The sequence below is a fragment of the Lepidochelys kempii genome, chromosome 1 (genome assembly GCF_965140265.1).
Source record: "Lepidochelys kempii isolate rLepKem1 chromosome 1, rLepKem1.hap2, whole genome shotgun sequence".
NCBI lineage: Eukaryota > Metazoa > Chordata > Testudines > Cheloniidae > Lepidochelys > Lepidochelys kempii.
Window position 1 is genome coordinate 19060051 of NC_133256.1, and position 15344 is coordinate 19075394.

The 15344-nt window shown below is 44.6% G+C and overlaps 1 protein-coding gene across 1 annotated transcript; it reads right to left on the reverse strand.

Moving 5' to 3' along the window:
• Window positions 1-2067: 2067 nt before the first annotated feature.
• Window positions 2068-4698, reverse strand: FAM181B (family with sequence similarity 181 member B). Its single transcript, XM_073335804.1, has one exon. It carries the CDS (start codon window positions 4436-4438, stop codon window positions 3287-3289), a length of 1152 nt encoding a protein of 383 aa, XP_073191905.1. The 5' UTR covers window positions 4439-4698; the 3' UTR covers window positions 2068-3286.
• Window positions 4699-15344: the final 10646 nt, after the last annotated feature.

The following is a 15344-nucleotide window of genomic DNA, read 5'->3' on the forward strand; positions in this document are numbered from 1 at the left end:
AACAGACTTAAGGGTGGCAATTTTGCAACAGAAAAGCTTCAAAAACAGACTCCAATGAGAAACTGCTGAGTTTGAATTAATATGCAAACTAGATACCATTAACTTGGGTTTGAATTGAGACTGGGAGTGGCTGAGTCATTACACATATTGAATCTATTTCACCATGTTAAGTATCGTCACACCTTCTTGTCAACTGTCTAAATGGGCCATCTTGATTATCACTACAAAAGTTTTTTCTCCTGCTGATAATAGCTCATCTTAATTAATTAGCCTCTTACAGTTTGTATGACAACTCCCACCTTTTCATGATTTTCTGTACGTATATATATCTTCTTACTATATGTTCCATTCCACACATCCAATGAAGTGGGCTGTAGCCCATGAAAGCTTATGCTCAAATAAATTTGTTAGTCTCTAAGGTGCCACAAGTACTCCTTTTCTTTTAACTGGTATATTGTAATTCTTCTCTTCCAAAGTCCATTCCTGAAGACCTCAGTTAGTCCTTATTTGGGCAAAACTCCCATTGAAGTCAGTGGGAATTTTGCCTGAAACAGTATAAGGATTCCAGTGATTATAAATTTTCATATGCAGGGTTTCAGCAGCCTGAGAGACAAATAAAATTGCTCAATAAAAAGTTCAGGTGAAAACATACCCCTTATTAATGTATTAAAGTCAATGGGCCAACCCTCCCTTGTACACCCAAAATTTCCCTTAAGTCGCTGGGAGTGTTGAGTGTGCAAAGGATTCAGGATCATGCCTCAAGTCAGAAAGTTCAGTGACAAAGTAATATTATGCTAAATATATCAGTGCAAGGCCATTAGATCTGAAGTGTCCCAAGAGGAAACATAATGGTCCAAAACTGCTACAAAATCACATACAGAGAATAGAACAAAACCATTACCAGACTGTAGAAAATTTACCAACTCAAATGGGATTGAAATCAACCTTGTCCTGACAATCTAAAATGTAACTACATGATGTTACACTGGCTCTGACGCTGCACTCTGAAAAAAGCAAAACTCCCAGACTTTTCAGTAGATTTGCCTAAGTAAAGGCTACAGAATTGAGCAAACATAGTATGATACTACTCTGTACTATAATTGACCAAGGAGTCAGGGTTCTCTTATTTATCTACATAGGCTGGACTGGCTGTCCATTGTTTTTTATACATTCTTTTAAGCTTAGTGAAATAAACTATAGTAAAATCAATATTTTAAAAGTGCATTGAATTTACAGTGTACAATACAGCACTGTGCAGTTATTAAACAGATGCCTCATATCAGCCCAGTGTGCCTGCTTTTCAGTGAAGTGATTCCTGTATACATGGGTAGGTTATTTGTAAATCACTTGGGGATCTTTTTGGATGAAAGGTGCTGTATAAATATAAGCTATTATTTTTGTTGTTTAAAAGTAAAATTAAGCCCATTACTGAAACAGTTAGATGAAAGACTAATCGTTTATTTCCAAAGTGTTATTTAAAGTCACACTTCCCCTTCCATACATCTTAATGTTCTTAACCATAAATCTCTGTTAAAAACGGTATTTGCACTTGTTAATGAAAGAGGCATTTTATTCTTAATTCCCTTCAATATCATAGGTTAGAATGATTTGCCATCCCTGGGAGTACTATTTGGTCCACCATACCTCACACTTCTTGTCCATCTGACTCCCATTTTAAAAACAAACAATCCAATTCTAACTGGCCTAAAGCCAAAATCCAGAGCTGCCTTTTAAGATAGGCATCCCAACCAACTCCCCAAAAGGAAACTTAACAGTCTGTTGAACTAGTTTCCTGAAAGTAAGTATGTTGATCCCTTGGCTTTATAATAATTTGCTACAATTCCTGTCATTCCAGTATCTTACTGAAACACTCAATAGAGAACACAAAACAGGAATAGGTTGTTGAGGGTAAAGTACAGCATTTCAGAGGATTTAGGAAAGAGAAAAGTGACCACTAGACTGTCTTAAATTCTGCCAGCCAAATCTAGTGAATGAACTTTACCAAAAATGAAGATGTGGGAGAGACTCTAGTGTATTTCGTTCCAACAGTAGTAACAGCCACAGGTCTTTAAGCTATTGTGCAGCTTTATTTTTATAGGACTCATCATAGATTCTTTTACATAATTTAAATGATTATCAAATAATCTCCTGTACACAATAGAACGGATCTGTCACTTTCAATGCTTTGACACATTCCTGAAAGAAATCCAACACAGTTTGTGGGAATCACGTTGCTACAGTACATTTTGTCCAGAACATTATGCCATCAATTAACTTATTTATTATAGTATTGCTGTTTGCAATATTCTGCAACACATTGTTGAATTTCAGGACACTAAGATTTGGTAACAGCATTTATAGTTATGTTTGTTGTTTTCTTGACTTTTTTAAATTATTTTTGCACTTGTTTGTGTCCTCTGTTGAAAATCTGCCAGCACTTATGACGCACACAAGTGTGGATCAAGATTTTAAATACACTGTAAGAGCTGACTGAGTTTTACTTTTAAACTCAAGTCACTCACAATTGGTCACGGCTGTTTTAAAGAAAAAGCAGCCCCCGTTGCAATGTAACATAAGAAATGTAAATCAACTGTATTTGCCTACAGTAAAATAAAAACGTATCTCAAATAATGCTAACAACATGTAGTTACTGTGCACTATAAAACACCTGAAAGAATAAAATAGTTTACATTTTTATTATGTGCAGTGATAGAATCCGAACAAGGAGAGGGGAGACTGTTCAGAATGTGAAGGCAAATAAAACCCTAAAGACCAGATTCTGCCACTCTTACGAAACAGTTGTGTTATTCTCAGTGGGACTACTAGCAGAGTAAGATATTATGCTCTATGGCAAAATCTGGCCCTAAATTTATTGCAGCTAAAGAAAGCTTGACCTTTTTCTCTGTGCCAGTAGTGTCTGGACCAAAGCCCCCTGAAGTTAGTGAAAAGTCAACCCATTGACTTCAGTTGGCTTTGGATCAGGCCCTTGACTGTATTGAAGTCAATGGAGTTACATTGGTGTATAGGAGAGAAGAATCCGGACTAGTAACCAAACCAAAAAACTCCAGCTATGGAAGGAAACCCATCAGGTTATCAATTATCAGCTATAACCCAGCCCCAGGATTAAGGGCTAAGTGGGTGCGATCCCCATTCCACAGCGCCCCCCTCCTCCCCTCCCTTTTTTTTTTCTTCTGAGTTTATTGTCCTAAATCAAACAGCGTAAAGGGAGGGGGAATTAAAGTGATCTCGGCTTTTTGCCAGCCCAGCCTTCCATCCCGAGCCTCCCCTAGAGGCCCGAATAGGCCACCCTGTTGTACCCGGCGCTGTACTCATAAGGCATGGGAGGAGGCGGCGGGAGGGGGCAGTCGGGGAAGTAGGGAGCAAAGGCGGCGGCCAGCTGGGCTGGGCTCTCCTCGCCGCCCGCGGGGGCCGGGTCCGAGCTGGCCGGGTAGATGGGCGCTCCTGGGGCCCCCAGGGCAGGCAGGGGCCGCAAGGTCTCGGGCAGGCTCAGGCTGCTGCAGGGAGCCGCCGCCGGGGAGCTCTTCTTGGCGGGGGGGCTCCAGGCGGGCTCGGGGTAGAGCAGCCCCCCGAGCAGGTGCGGGGGCAGCGGCGGGAGGTGGGGCTCGTACAGGGCGGGCTCCATGCCCAGCTCCGGGGGCAGCCGGGCCGGGAAGCCCTCGTGCGCGGGGGGCTGCTCCGGGAGGAGGCCGCCGTAGTCGGGCCCCAGCAGCTCGAAGAACTCCGCCGCCTCCGGGCTGCCGCCACCCGGCTCCGGCGCCTTGGGGCTGGCGCTGAGCGGCGGGGCGCGGGGCGGCGGCGCGGCCGGCTCGGTGAAGAACGAAGGGGGCAGGTTGCGGTTCCGCAGCGGCACCTTGCGGGGGCCGCCCCCGCCGGCGGCCGGGCCCTTCTCGCCAGCCCGGCCCTGGTGCAGGGAGTCGAAGAGGGCGGCCAGGCTCTTGCTCTGCAGGCTGCTGGCCGCCTGCGAGGCCTCCCGCTTGGCAGGGGGCTTGCCGGGGCCGGGCGGGCAGGAGGGCTGGGGCGAGGCGGCCCCTGCCGGCGGGGCCGGCCGCTTGGGCAGCTCCTGGCCCCCGGCCGGGGCTGGCGCTGCCGGGGCGGGGGCGATGATGCCCGTGCAGCGCTTGATCTGCTTCTGCAGGTACTTCCTGTGGTTCACTTTCCTCTTGGACTTGACCGGCTTGTCCAGGGCCAGCTTGATGTTGCTGGACGCCGAGTCGATGAAGCTCAGCAGGTCCCTGGTGGCTTCTTTTAAACCCCCTGGGTCTTCTCCTCCCCCCACTCCTCCGCCTCCTCCCAGGAGAGCGGCTGCCCCGTCCTCGTAGCTCTTCTCAAGGTCAGCATAGTCCGCCAGGCCCCCGGAGGCAGGGAAGCAGAAGGGGATGAAGTGATGGGGGTTGAGGATAGCAGCTTGCACAGCCATCGCCTCCCTTCTCCTCTGCCCCCGGCCGCTGCAGCTGCTGGTGCGTTCAGCGCCTGGGCGGGGAAGCTACTTTTTGCCCTTGGTGAAAGGTTGTCCGCTGTGCCCCCCGTGTGTGTGTGTCATGGTCCTGCCAGGGTGCTCTGCAAACCCTTGGTCCTGCTGCTGCCTGGGAGGGGACAACCAAGGCAAACTACGGATCGCTACACCAGCTCCTGGTCGACTTGCTTTCCCCTCCCCAAGGGAGTTCATTAGTTCTTGGAAGAGGTGGAAGAGGAGGGGGCTAATGATGCCGTGTTTGTAAAAAAAAAAAAAAGGAGGGACCAGGAGTTGAGCTGATTGTTAACCCTTTGTTTTCATTCGCTTATGGCAGCTGTCATTTAGGGCACATCCCGAGCTAATTTTTATTGTTTGTGTGGTGGTTGGACATCACAGTGAGGGGTGCTTTAGGCCCTTGTGGCCCAGGAAACAGGTTGAGTTTATAAACGTGTTAGCTAACATGCTTTTAAACGCCACTAAAGCAGCATTACATATGTATTTACTGGTAACCCTAGCTTAAAAGGGTCTCTCTGTGTGAAGAGTGACAACAAGGATGGGGGGAGCTACACTAATCTACGCTAGTGTTTTAAAGCATTTTAGTTAAAGTGTGTTTGGAAACATGTTTTTAAACATGACTTATTTTCCAAGTCTAGGCAGGTCTTGGGAAAACTCTAAGGCCCCAGTCCTACAGAAACTTTAATTGGACTAGCTACATGTTAAGCATGTGCCTAAATCCATTCAGCATTGGAAATAAAATAGTCTAGATTTAAAAAATTAGATAAAATAGGATAATTTCAAAGGTCTGTTCAAGTACAAAAGGATCTGCCTTGAAATCTTTATTTTTAAAATTTTATTTAATTTTCCATTAAAAGAAAACAGGTAAAGACATATTATTTAAGACTTTTTAAAAAAATGGGAAATCTTGTATATCCTGAGAGAGTCAAAGGGACTAAACTAAATTCACTGCAAAATCATAGTGTCAATTCTTTAAATCTTTCTCAAGCAATTGCAGCAGAGCCTGCTCAAAGTGAATTTTGGATTGAGTGAAACTGTTTTGTAGAGTAAAATGAAAATCCTCAATTGTTTAAATACATTGCAATGTCCAAATTTCATATCCTAATTATAGTGAAGTTTGTTTCTGCAGAAAACAATGACTTCACTAACAGAGAGTTCATGTGTCAGCGTTTCCAAAGAAAAGTTAAACTGGTAAATTTGGTTTGGTTTGGGAACATAAGAATGGCCATACTGTACTGGGTCAGACCAATGGTCCATCTAGCCCAGTATCCTGTCTTCCGACAGTGGCCAATGCCAGGTGCTTCAGAAGGAATGAACAGAACAGGTAATTATCAAGTGATCCATCCCCTGTCGCCCATTCCTAGCTTCTGGCAGAGACTTGGGACACTTCAGAGCATGGTTTAAAATCCTTGCTCATCCTGGCTAATAGCCGTTGATGGACCTATCCTCCATGAATTTATCGAGTTCTTTTTTGAACCCTGCTATAGTTTTGGCCTTCACAACATCTTCTGGCAAGGAGTTCCATAGGTTGACTGCATTGTGTGAAGAAATACTTCCTTTTGTTTGTTTTAAACCTGCTGCCTATTAATTTCATTTTGGTGGCCCCTAGTTCTTGTGTTATGAGAAGGAGTAAATAACACTTCCTTATTTACTTTCCCCACACCAGTCATGATTTTATAGGCCTCTATCATATCCCCCCTTAGTCATCTCTTTTCCAAGCTGAGAACTCCCAGTCTTATTAATCTCTCCTCATATGGAAGCTGTTCCATACCCCAATCATTTTTGTTGCCCTTTTCTGTACCTTTTCCAATTTCAATATATCTTTTTTGAGATGGGGCAACGAGATCTGCATGCAGTATTCAAAATATGAGCATACCATGGATTTATAGAGAGGCAATATGATAGTTGCTGTCTTATTGTCTGTCCTTTTCCTAATGATTCCCAACATTCTGTTCGCTTTTTTGACTGCTGATGCACATTCAGTGGATGTTTTCAGAAAACTATCCACAATGACTCCCAAGATCTCTTTCTTGAGTGGTTTCAGAGTAGCAGCTGTGTTAGTCTGTATTCGCAAAAAGAAAAGGAACCTGCTCTTCACATCGATGAAGTGAGCTGTAGCTCACGAAAGCTTATGCTCAAATAAATTGGTTAGTCTCTAAGGTGCCACAAGTACTCCTTTTCTTTTTTCTTGAGTGGTAACAGCTAATTTAGACCCCATCGGTTTATATGTATAGTTGGTACTATGTTTTCCAATGTACATTACTTTGCATTTATCAACATTGGATTTCATCTGCCATTTTTTTGTGAATTTGTTAAAGTTGCCATTTAGTTGAATTTGCAGTCACTCAAACTGTGAGAGCTAGGGAAACACCCAATTTGGAGAGCAAACTCACTCCTCCTAGTCCTCAGGTTCTTGTGCCTAGAGAGATGTTAATTATAGTTAGCAGAGGAAGCTTCATTATTAAAACTAATCAAGCCCTTAAATATCCTGGTTCAAATTCTGACTTTGTGTAAGAAGGTGCAACTCAACTGAGATCAATGGAGCAAACTCATGGTCACCAAATCTGAATTTGGCCTTCTATGTTTGCTCTGAATCCTCAGAAAACTCTCTTGCTGAACAGTCTCATCCTTAGATAAATCATATGAATCTGTGAAGCTTTCAGTGATATTCTAGTAGGTACAATGCTAAATGGAGTGCTAAATTCTAGAGTGCTTTTCAATCCAGTCTATACAGTGGCTTTCAGGCATTCTGACTATTGCAGACAGTTACTGCTGCTTATTGTATTTGCCTTTCTACATGTGTTGTTTCTCCACACAGATTTTTCTGAAATTACTCCCATAGGCGCGGGAACTAGGGATGCGGGTGGTGCTGCAGCAGCCCTAGGTTTTGCGTGGGGTCCCAGCTGCCGGACCCGTGCCTGGGGTCCTGGCTGCCTGCCCTGGCTGCCAGCCCAACACCCGGTTACCGGCCCCGCGCCAGACCCAGACCCAGCCTGGGGCTCCACCCCCACAGCCAGCTGTGAGCCCAGCCATGTCCTGGCTCCTGGCCCTAGCTCTAGGGGAGTGGTTTTCAAACTCTTTTTTCTGGTGACCCAGTTGAAGAAAATTGTTGATGCCCGTGATGCAGTGGAGCTGAGGATGAGGGGTGTGGGGTGCAGGAAGGGGCTCCGGGTTTTGGGGGGGCTCAGGTCTGGGGCAGGGGATTGGGGTGTGGGTTTACCTCTGGCGGCTCCCAGTCAGAAGCACAGCCCGGGTGCAGAGGCCGGCTTCCTGCCTGTCCTGGCACCACGGACCGTGCTGCATCCTGGAAGCGGCCAGCAGGTCCGGCTCCTAGGCGGAGGTACACAAGCGGCTCTGCGCGACTCTCGCCCACAGGCACCGCCCCCCCATATCCCATTGGCCGGAGTGTGGAGCCGGTGCTCAGGGCGGGGGCAGAGTGTGGAGCCCCGTGCCACCCCTGCCTACGAGCCAGACCTGCTGCTGGCCGCTTCCAGGTGGGGACTACTAGTTTTACTACTAGTTTTTACTGGCTAGCCGCCAGGGTCTCTGGGTGCTGAGCAAGGCGACCCAGTGCCTTGCATTCCATGACCCAGTACTGGGTCGCGACCTGAACTTTGAAAACTGCTGCTGTAGGGGCCGGTGAGGGGCGCGGACAAGGGTAAGGGGAGGCGCAGCTCAGCACCCTCACTCTAAAAACTGGTCCAGCAACACTGATTATCCCCATTCTGAAACTTCCCACTAAAATTAGCCCCCTACCTACTGCCTCTAAGAGGCAACCCAGACTGATATCATTTAAATGCCAGTAGGTTGTAAACAATAGTTTTATGTACAATTCAGGTAATTCCACATGGTCAGCATGGCTGAGTTCTGTGATTTCTGTTCAGACTGAAATGGTATGAGAACAATTTCAGAAACCCAGCTCCATGAAATGCACAAAAACAAGCTTGTTTCATAAGCAAACCACATAAATCATGGTGTTTAAATTAGGGCTAAATCCTGCAATCCTTACTCCGCTAAACTCCCATTAACTGTATTATTATTAATATTATTTCTCTGTATTGTGGTAGCAATTAGAAGCGCCTCTCGTGAACCAGGACGCCGTTGTGATCGATGCTGTACAAACACAGAACAAAAAGACCATCCCTGCTCCAAAGAGCTTCCAATTTAACATCGGCAGGCATTTGTCGGAATACAGACTGAGGGTGAAATCCTGGTCTCTCACACAAAACCTGAACAGAAGATTTTTTTGTGTAAGTATTCTGCATGGAAGTAAAGTCCTCGATTCAGCCTGGAGGCAACAGCACATAGCTCCTGTATGCCCAGGCCACAGCTGTGGATAAAGCCCATGGGTTGACTCACAGACATAGGATTTGATACCAACTGATTCACCTTGTCATTGAGCTATCCTTTGCAGCCCCATCACTCCCTAGGTCCTATGACAAAACCCTGTTCCATATTCTGCCTGAGCTCCCACAGAGAGCTAGGGCTGGGAAAGTACTCTGGAATCTCACTGGTGTAACTGGTTGCAGAAACTTGGCCCAGGGTGTTATCGTGGTAATGTCCCTTCTTTTTGGAAAGAATGCTTTAGGAAATACATCTCTGTCTGTGTATCTCACTATCTACTGGCCCTCTGTAACAAGTCCTCTATGTTTTATTCCTGTCTCCAGGCCTCTTTGGCGAGCACTGCCAACTGATTGCTAAGCTACCTATTTTCATAGGCTTGCAAATTCTTCACTGTGGCAGCCCAGTCCTCCCATCCCTTGGAACCTGCAGAATTCCTTCAACTGGCCTCCATGCAGAAGGGGCTCGGAGGCTGGGGCTCGGTGGAGGTGAAGCTGGGGACTGCTCAGCCTGTAGCTATCTTAGATCCTAGCAGTAGTTATTGACTTTGCAGTAAAAGTCACTCAAACTTCCATTAACTCTGATGAGAGCTAAGAGTTGGGCAATTTGCAACACTATCCCCTCAACTATAGGACTGTTCATCTCTCAAGGTGGGCTGTCCCATCTCTACTTTCTGATGACTGCAAAAACCAATCAAAACTTTCAACCACTAAAGAACAGTCGGCCGTATCACGCTTGTGTACTGAGAATGTAAGTCCACATGCCCCTTCGGCTTGCTTGGTGGAGAGGAACAGAAAGTGAGGGCTCTGGTGGGGCATGGCAGAGAGAAGAGTTGGCTCCCGTGTGTGCTCTTCCTCCCTCCTGCTCTCAGGAAACCTGTCCATGGGTTTCATGTAACACTTTCAGCAAACAGGAAAAGAATTATAGGAAGCCTGAGTCTCCACTACCTGGCACTAACATTGCACTGCACTGGGCACAAGACAGTGGGAAATTTAGGGCCATGATCTTTTGTATGGACTATGTCCAGTTTGGGACAATTTCCTTTCAGACAGACATGAGACAGCTCAGAAATAGAGTGAGAATTATGTTATCATGAGATGAGCAGTTGCTTCAGCATTATCCAAGCAATATTTCATAGCCCCTGCTAAAGAGGGTTTTTAATGAGTTTGGGTGGCATTGTATGTAGAATGCCTGAATATCCGGTACATCAGAAAGAAAGGCTGAAAGCCCGAGATTCGATTCTATAAGGCTGGATTCATTCAATTAAACAGCTTTACTAATGCAGATACAGTTTAGTGGAAGACTTTATTACATCCTAAAAATTGCAGAGCATTAAAACAATGACCCTGCCTGTGAACCAAAGTTTGCTTTTAGTTGTGCTAAGCAGCAGAATTTACGTATTACAGGCAAGATTTGGAGATTAAAACCCCCTCATAATTGCATTAAACATGCATATTCTTTCTGTTCTTCGAAGCAGAGCTGATTACCTCCAGTAGAGCAATGTCAGGAGGGAAATTTGCTAAACGACATGATGTCAACAACTTGCAAAGAAATGATGTTTCAGGGAAGGAAATAGTCATTTGGTTATTCCTGCAAAATGCCTCTCTTTAATAACAATTATGCACGCCAATGCTTGTCTCATGTTTCTCGCTTTTCCCATGTCACTCTGGGCTGATCAAGTCCTGTATTCTGATTCAAATATTCACCCCAGAATCCAGCCAGATAATCCAGCTGGGTGCAGGAAACTGCTCGGAGGGAAGCTGGTGAGAGGAATGCTTTCCCCTTTGGCTCTTCAGGAGGAGAGCCACAAAACAACCACTGCTCCAACCTAATGGCTTGACTCACTGCCACCATCCTCCTAGTCCTCTCTTCTGACCTCCAGAAGAATTGGGTTTGGAGAGGGAGGACAAGGACCAGAGACGCCATGTAGCAGAACATCCTCTGGCTCTGGCCCTTGCCCATCTCACAGCATTCAAAGCCCCATATAGGAGCTGGGCTCTGTGCAAGGGGTGTGCAACCTGTGTGAGGCCTCCCAAATCTTGCATCTTTCCTGTGCAAGGAACCCAATCAGGGATGGGGTTTTATGTTTGTTTTATTTGGGGTTTTGGTTTTTTGGGTCGGTTTTTTTGCTGAAACATATTAAGATGAACTCATAAGAATGGCCATACTGGGTCAGACCAATGGTCCATTAGGCCAAGTATCCTGTCTTTTGACAGTGGCCAATGCCAGGTGCTTCAGAGGGAATGAACAGAACAGGTAATCATCAAGGGATCCATCCCCTGTCACCCATTCCCAACTTTTGGCAAACAGAGGCTAAGGACACCATCCTGGTTAATAGCCATTGATGAACCTATCCTCCATGAACTTATCTAGTTCTTTTTAGAACCCTGTTCTAGTTTTGGCCTTCACAACATCCTGTGGCAAAGAGTTCCACAGGTTGACTGTGTTGTGCGAAGAAATGCTTCCTTCCTTATTCACTTTCTCCACACCAGACATGATTTTATAGACCTCTATCATATCCCCCCTTAGTCACCTCCACCTGTGCATTTGTGATGACTGCCATCTTGGCCAACGCCAGGGACTGAACTGGGGAACCTCCAGAGCTAAAAGCATGAGTGTCTGCAGCTTCAGAGTCTGGCTTTGTAACAGGGCCACATCCTATGTGGATTGAGCACTGAGAGGGATACGTAACTCACAATGACCAGTGGCATAGGGTACAGCAGCTAGGAGGTGTAATTCCCACCTTGGGTAGATGTACACAGACGAGCTCTTCTCAAGTTAGCAACTAAAAATAGCAGCATGGTCATGGCAGCATGGGCAGTAGCTCAGACTAGCCACCCACGTACAGTCCCGCCTGCCCCGCTGGGTACATGCCCAAGCCGCCGCCCACACTGCGGCAGGTACACTTCTATTTTTAGCTGCTGGCTCAAACAGAGCTAGTGCAGATATGTTTACCGGAGCTGGGAATTTTATCTCCCAGCTGCTGTGTAGCTGTTCTCTCACACAATCCATAAATCCAGCCCTTAGTCACAATGTTGTCCTTAAAAACTGAGCATTGAGTTTAGCAGAGCAGACAGCAGATATTGCCATTTGCTTCAGAGGTGTCAGCAAATGCCTTGCAATGCCAGATTCTGGCATCGTTACTCATGCTGAGTAGCACCTTCCTTCATGGGTAGCCCCACTGAAGCTATAGAGTAAGGACATATAAAACCAAACTTATAAAACCAGGTATCAGATTCTGTCCTATTGACTTCAGTGGGGCTACTTCTGAGAGTCACTCCCACTAATGCGAGGGAAGAGTTCCTAGTCTGACCCATTGACTCACAGAGCAAGATACTACACAACGCAAATAAGGGGTAACAGAATCTGGCCCTAAATAAAGACTTCAGGATTTGGCCCCTTATTAGCAGGACCATCCCCTATCAGAGCCTGAGAGTTTTAAGTATCACGTTTGTGGTATTTTCAGTACATGGAATTAATGGCACTTGTTTTTGTTTCACCATTGCCTCAGCAAGGCAGCATTAAAGGAGGAAATTCTCTGTGGCAGAGCGGGGAGGGAATTGTCCCCCCTTCCCCCAGTTGTACAGACCTATGTGGTTATCAAGTTATGGGAAAATCTCTCTGCCAAAACAGGTGTCACTGTTCTAAGTATACAGCCTCATTTCCTGATCGTGTCTTAATCTGCTAGTTGGTTGTGAAAGTTGATTTCTTGCACATTCTTATATCAGTGGGAATTTCTGCCCTTCCCTGACAAGCATTATGGGCAGCCTTTGACATACAGCCCTACAGGACCTAAATAGGCAGCTATTCTTTCCCTACACTGAAAGGGAGCTTTGTGCCAAGGATTCATTAAACTGCACTGCACAGCCCTTCATAAATGGGGCTCAATAATGAACAGTCGATTTAACTGGAAAAGCTGCTGGAGCTGTTAAATTAAAGGGAAATAAAGTGCACTTCAGGCTCAGTCTGCCAGAAGAAAATGTTGACCTAAAAAATCTTCATTTATTGAACCTCAGCAAACAGTCTAAAATTTGCAGGAAGTTTATACTTGCAACAGTTAGAGAAATTAAAAACCAACGGGTTTGTTTTCGTGTTACTAAAGAAAGTATTTGACACAATAAAATGCTTTACTAAGTTAGCCACGGGGCTGAAGGGCATATATTTAACCTGAGTAGTAGAAAGTGCGTGTATATATTTATATATATGGGCTTCATTCCCTAGGTGATGTAAAACAGTGTAGCTCCATTAAAGTCAAACAATCACTTATATATACGCTTTTCTTTTATTAGTGGATCAGCTTTTCAGGATAAGTTAGTGGGGGGTTGTACTGCAGACTTGACAATATGCAAGGAGAAAATTTGTTTTTCTTTTGAGGGACCTGGGTGCCATTGTCTCAGTTTCCCTGGCCCTTTTGATCTTGTTGCCCATTTCATGTTTTCCCAGAACATACGCCTTCCAGAAGAATAGGGAAAGGGATGTTTGTGCCCGGGTGACACGAGTGTTTGTAAGCGGCACATCACATTTGCGCGAGCCACATAAAGACAAAGTCTAAACCTGAGTCACTGCCATGTAGATGATCAGAACTCTATCAAGAAGAGCATATAAGGGCTAGGTTTGGACACTATTGCTCATGTTGGGCCAGATTCTGAAACCGATACTGTGCGTAACTCCCAGAGATTTCAGTAGGACTGCTCGAGGTGTAAGGGTAATGTAAATAAGGATGTCAGAATATGGCCCTATGTCCCAGACTTCCTTTTTTTTTTCTTTTATACAACAAAAAGAAAGTAAATGGGAATTAGAAGTGAAAAAGACCTGCTAGGTCATTGAAGGCATTTGGCATTCTTTGCACACCCAAAATTCCCATTGGACTCGGGATGTTCGGGTGTGCAGAGAATGCAGCCACTTGTCAGTGCAAGATCATGTTCTGTGTGTTTTAGTGTTTTGTAAAGTCACCTAGGATTTATAGCGCATGATCCTGCAGCTCTTACTCAAGGGCAATTTCCCCTTAAAGCCAATGGGAGTTTTGCCTGAGTAAAGAATGTAAGACTGAGCCCATGCTAGTTTCTATTGAGGGAAAATATTCAGCCTTATTGGTGAGGAGCAAAATCCATAATTCAAGTGAGGACACAGCTTTGTCCCCTCCTGCACCCTGAGCTACTGCAGTTTTACACCAGTATGATTCCTTGAATTTCAATAGAATAACTCCAGCATAAAACTGGAGTTATATAATGGTGAATCAGGCTCTCCATCTTAGTCATGTGTCTTTCCCTGTCATCCGAACAGTCATATATCTGTTAGTTCATGCCCGTATCATGTATTTAGTGCATGCTTTTAATTGTCACACTTTCTTATGTAAGTGAAATCTATCTTGGGAAATTAGAGGGAAAACCTAGAATAAAATCAAAAGAAACATCCAGTAGTAAAGAACGCATTTCCTGAAAGTTTGTGAGAAAGCAAACCTCAATTTCAGAATCTAAAAACTGTGTGTCCTTTTCATTGGTTTAGTCTGTAGCTGCCTGTTTGTTGTATGAACTTTTTATTTGGAAAGCAGGATTTCCTTTCAGAAGCATTTATGTTCACTTCCTGCATTGTATTGCAACTTTTGTTTAAATCCTCTGTCTTTAAGAAACATTTTAAAGGCCACTTCAATAGATTTCCAGCTCTCCGCTTTAAATTGTTTAGACTTTAAAAAAAACCCAACTATTTAACAACACAAAAACTCAGGGAACATATTGGCTTTATTTTATAAATCTTCCATTTTGAGTCTGCATAATTATTCATGGCTTAATTATAAATGGCCTGGTATAAATCACAATGTCACAAAAGTCACAAAACCATGAAATTCTATGTCTGCCATGAAAATAGTGCATTTGATAACTTTTGTGGGCTGCTTTATTGAATTCAGGGCATCGATGGCTAGCCATTGGCTCTCCATCACCACCAAAGAGATGCATAAAAGCACCATTTGCCTTTAGGAAAAAAGAGTGTTAGGGGCTGGAATCATTGTTATTTTATCTGGCTACTTCATTTTAATACAGATTTGTAAATCCTGCTCCCAGGGCAGCATTCAGCTGCAGGATAAATATTCATTAGAAAAAAATCTATAAATATTTGTAAACAGATATGACACTGTTAGCGTTTTTGTAACGTAGGAGAATTTTTCATTTTCACCCCCTGGTTCCCCTGTGAAATTTGCTATCTTTTGAACAGTTTCATAGCTTTCCATGTAAATGTATGTGCTGTGAGATGAAACCCATTCGCCTTACCTTTGTTGTTTGCATGTGGCTTAGATTGTAAATTTTTTAATGGGTAGCAAATAAAAAGGGATGATTTTAAATGAAAAATCCAATGATTAATGTAAAATGCTGGCTTGTTTATCCCAAACTAACTACTGGGGGATGACGCTAAACCCCTCTGCTTAACAAAAACATGGCTCACTGAATAACATGATGCACTGAAGGGCTGAATTACAGGTGCTTAGCCCCCACAAATTCCAGGTAGTAGGGTTTGTGAA

Bases quoted from the DNA above. Each gene is read 5' to 3' on its own strand.
- FAM181B (XM_073335804.1), bottom strand. From the start codon at position 4,438: ATGGCTGTGCAAGCTGCTATCCTCAACCCCCATCACTTCATCCCCTTC.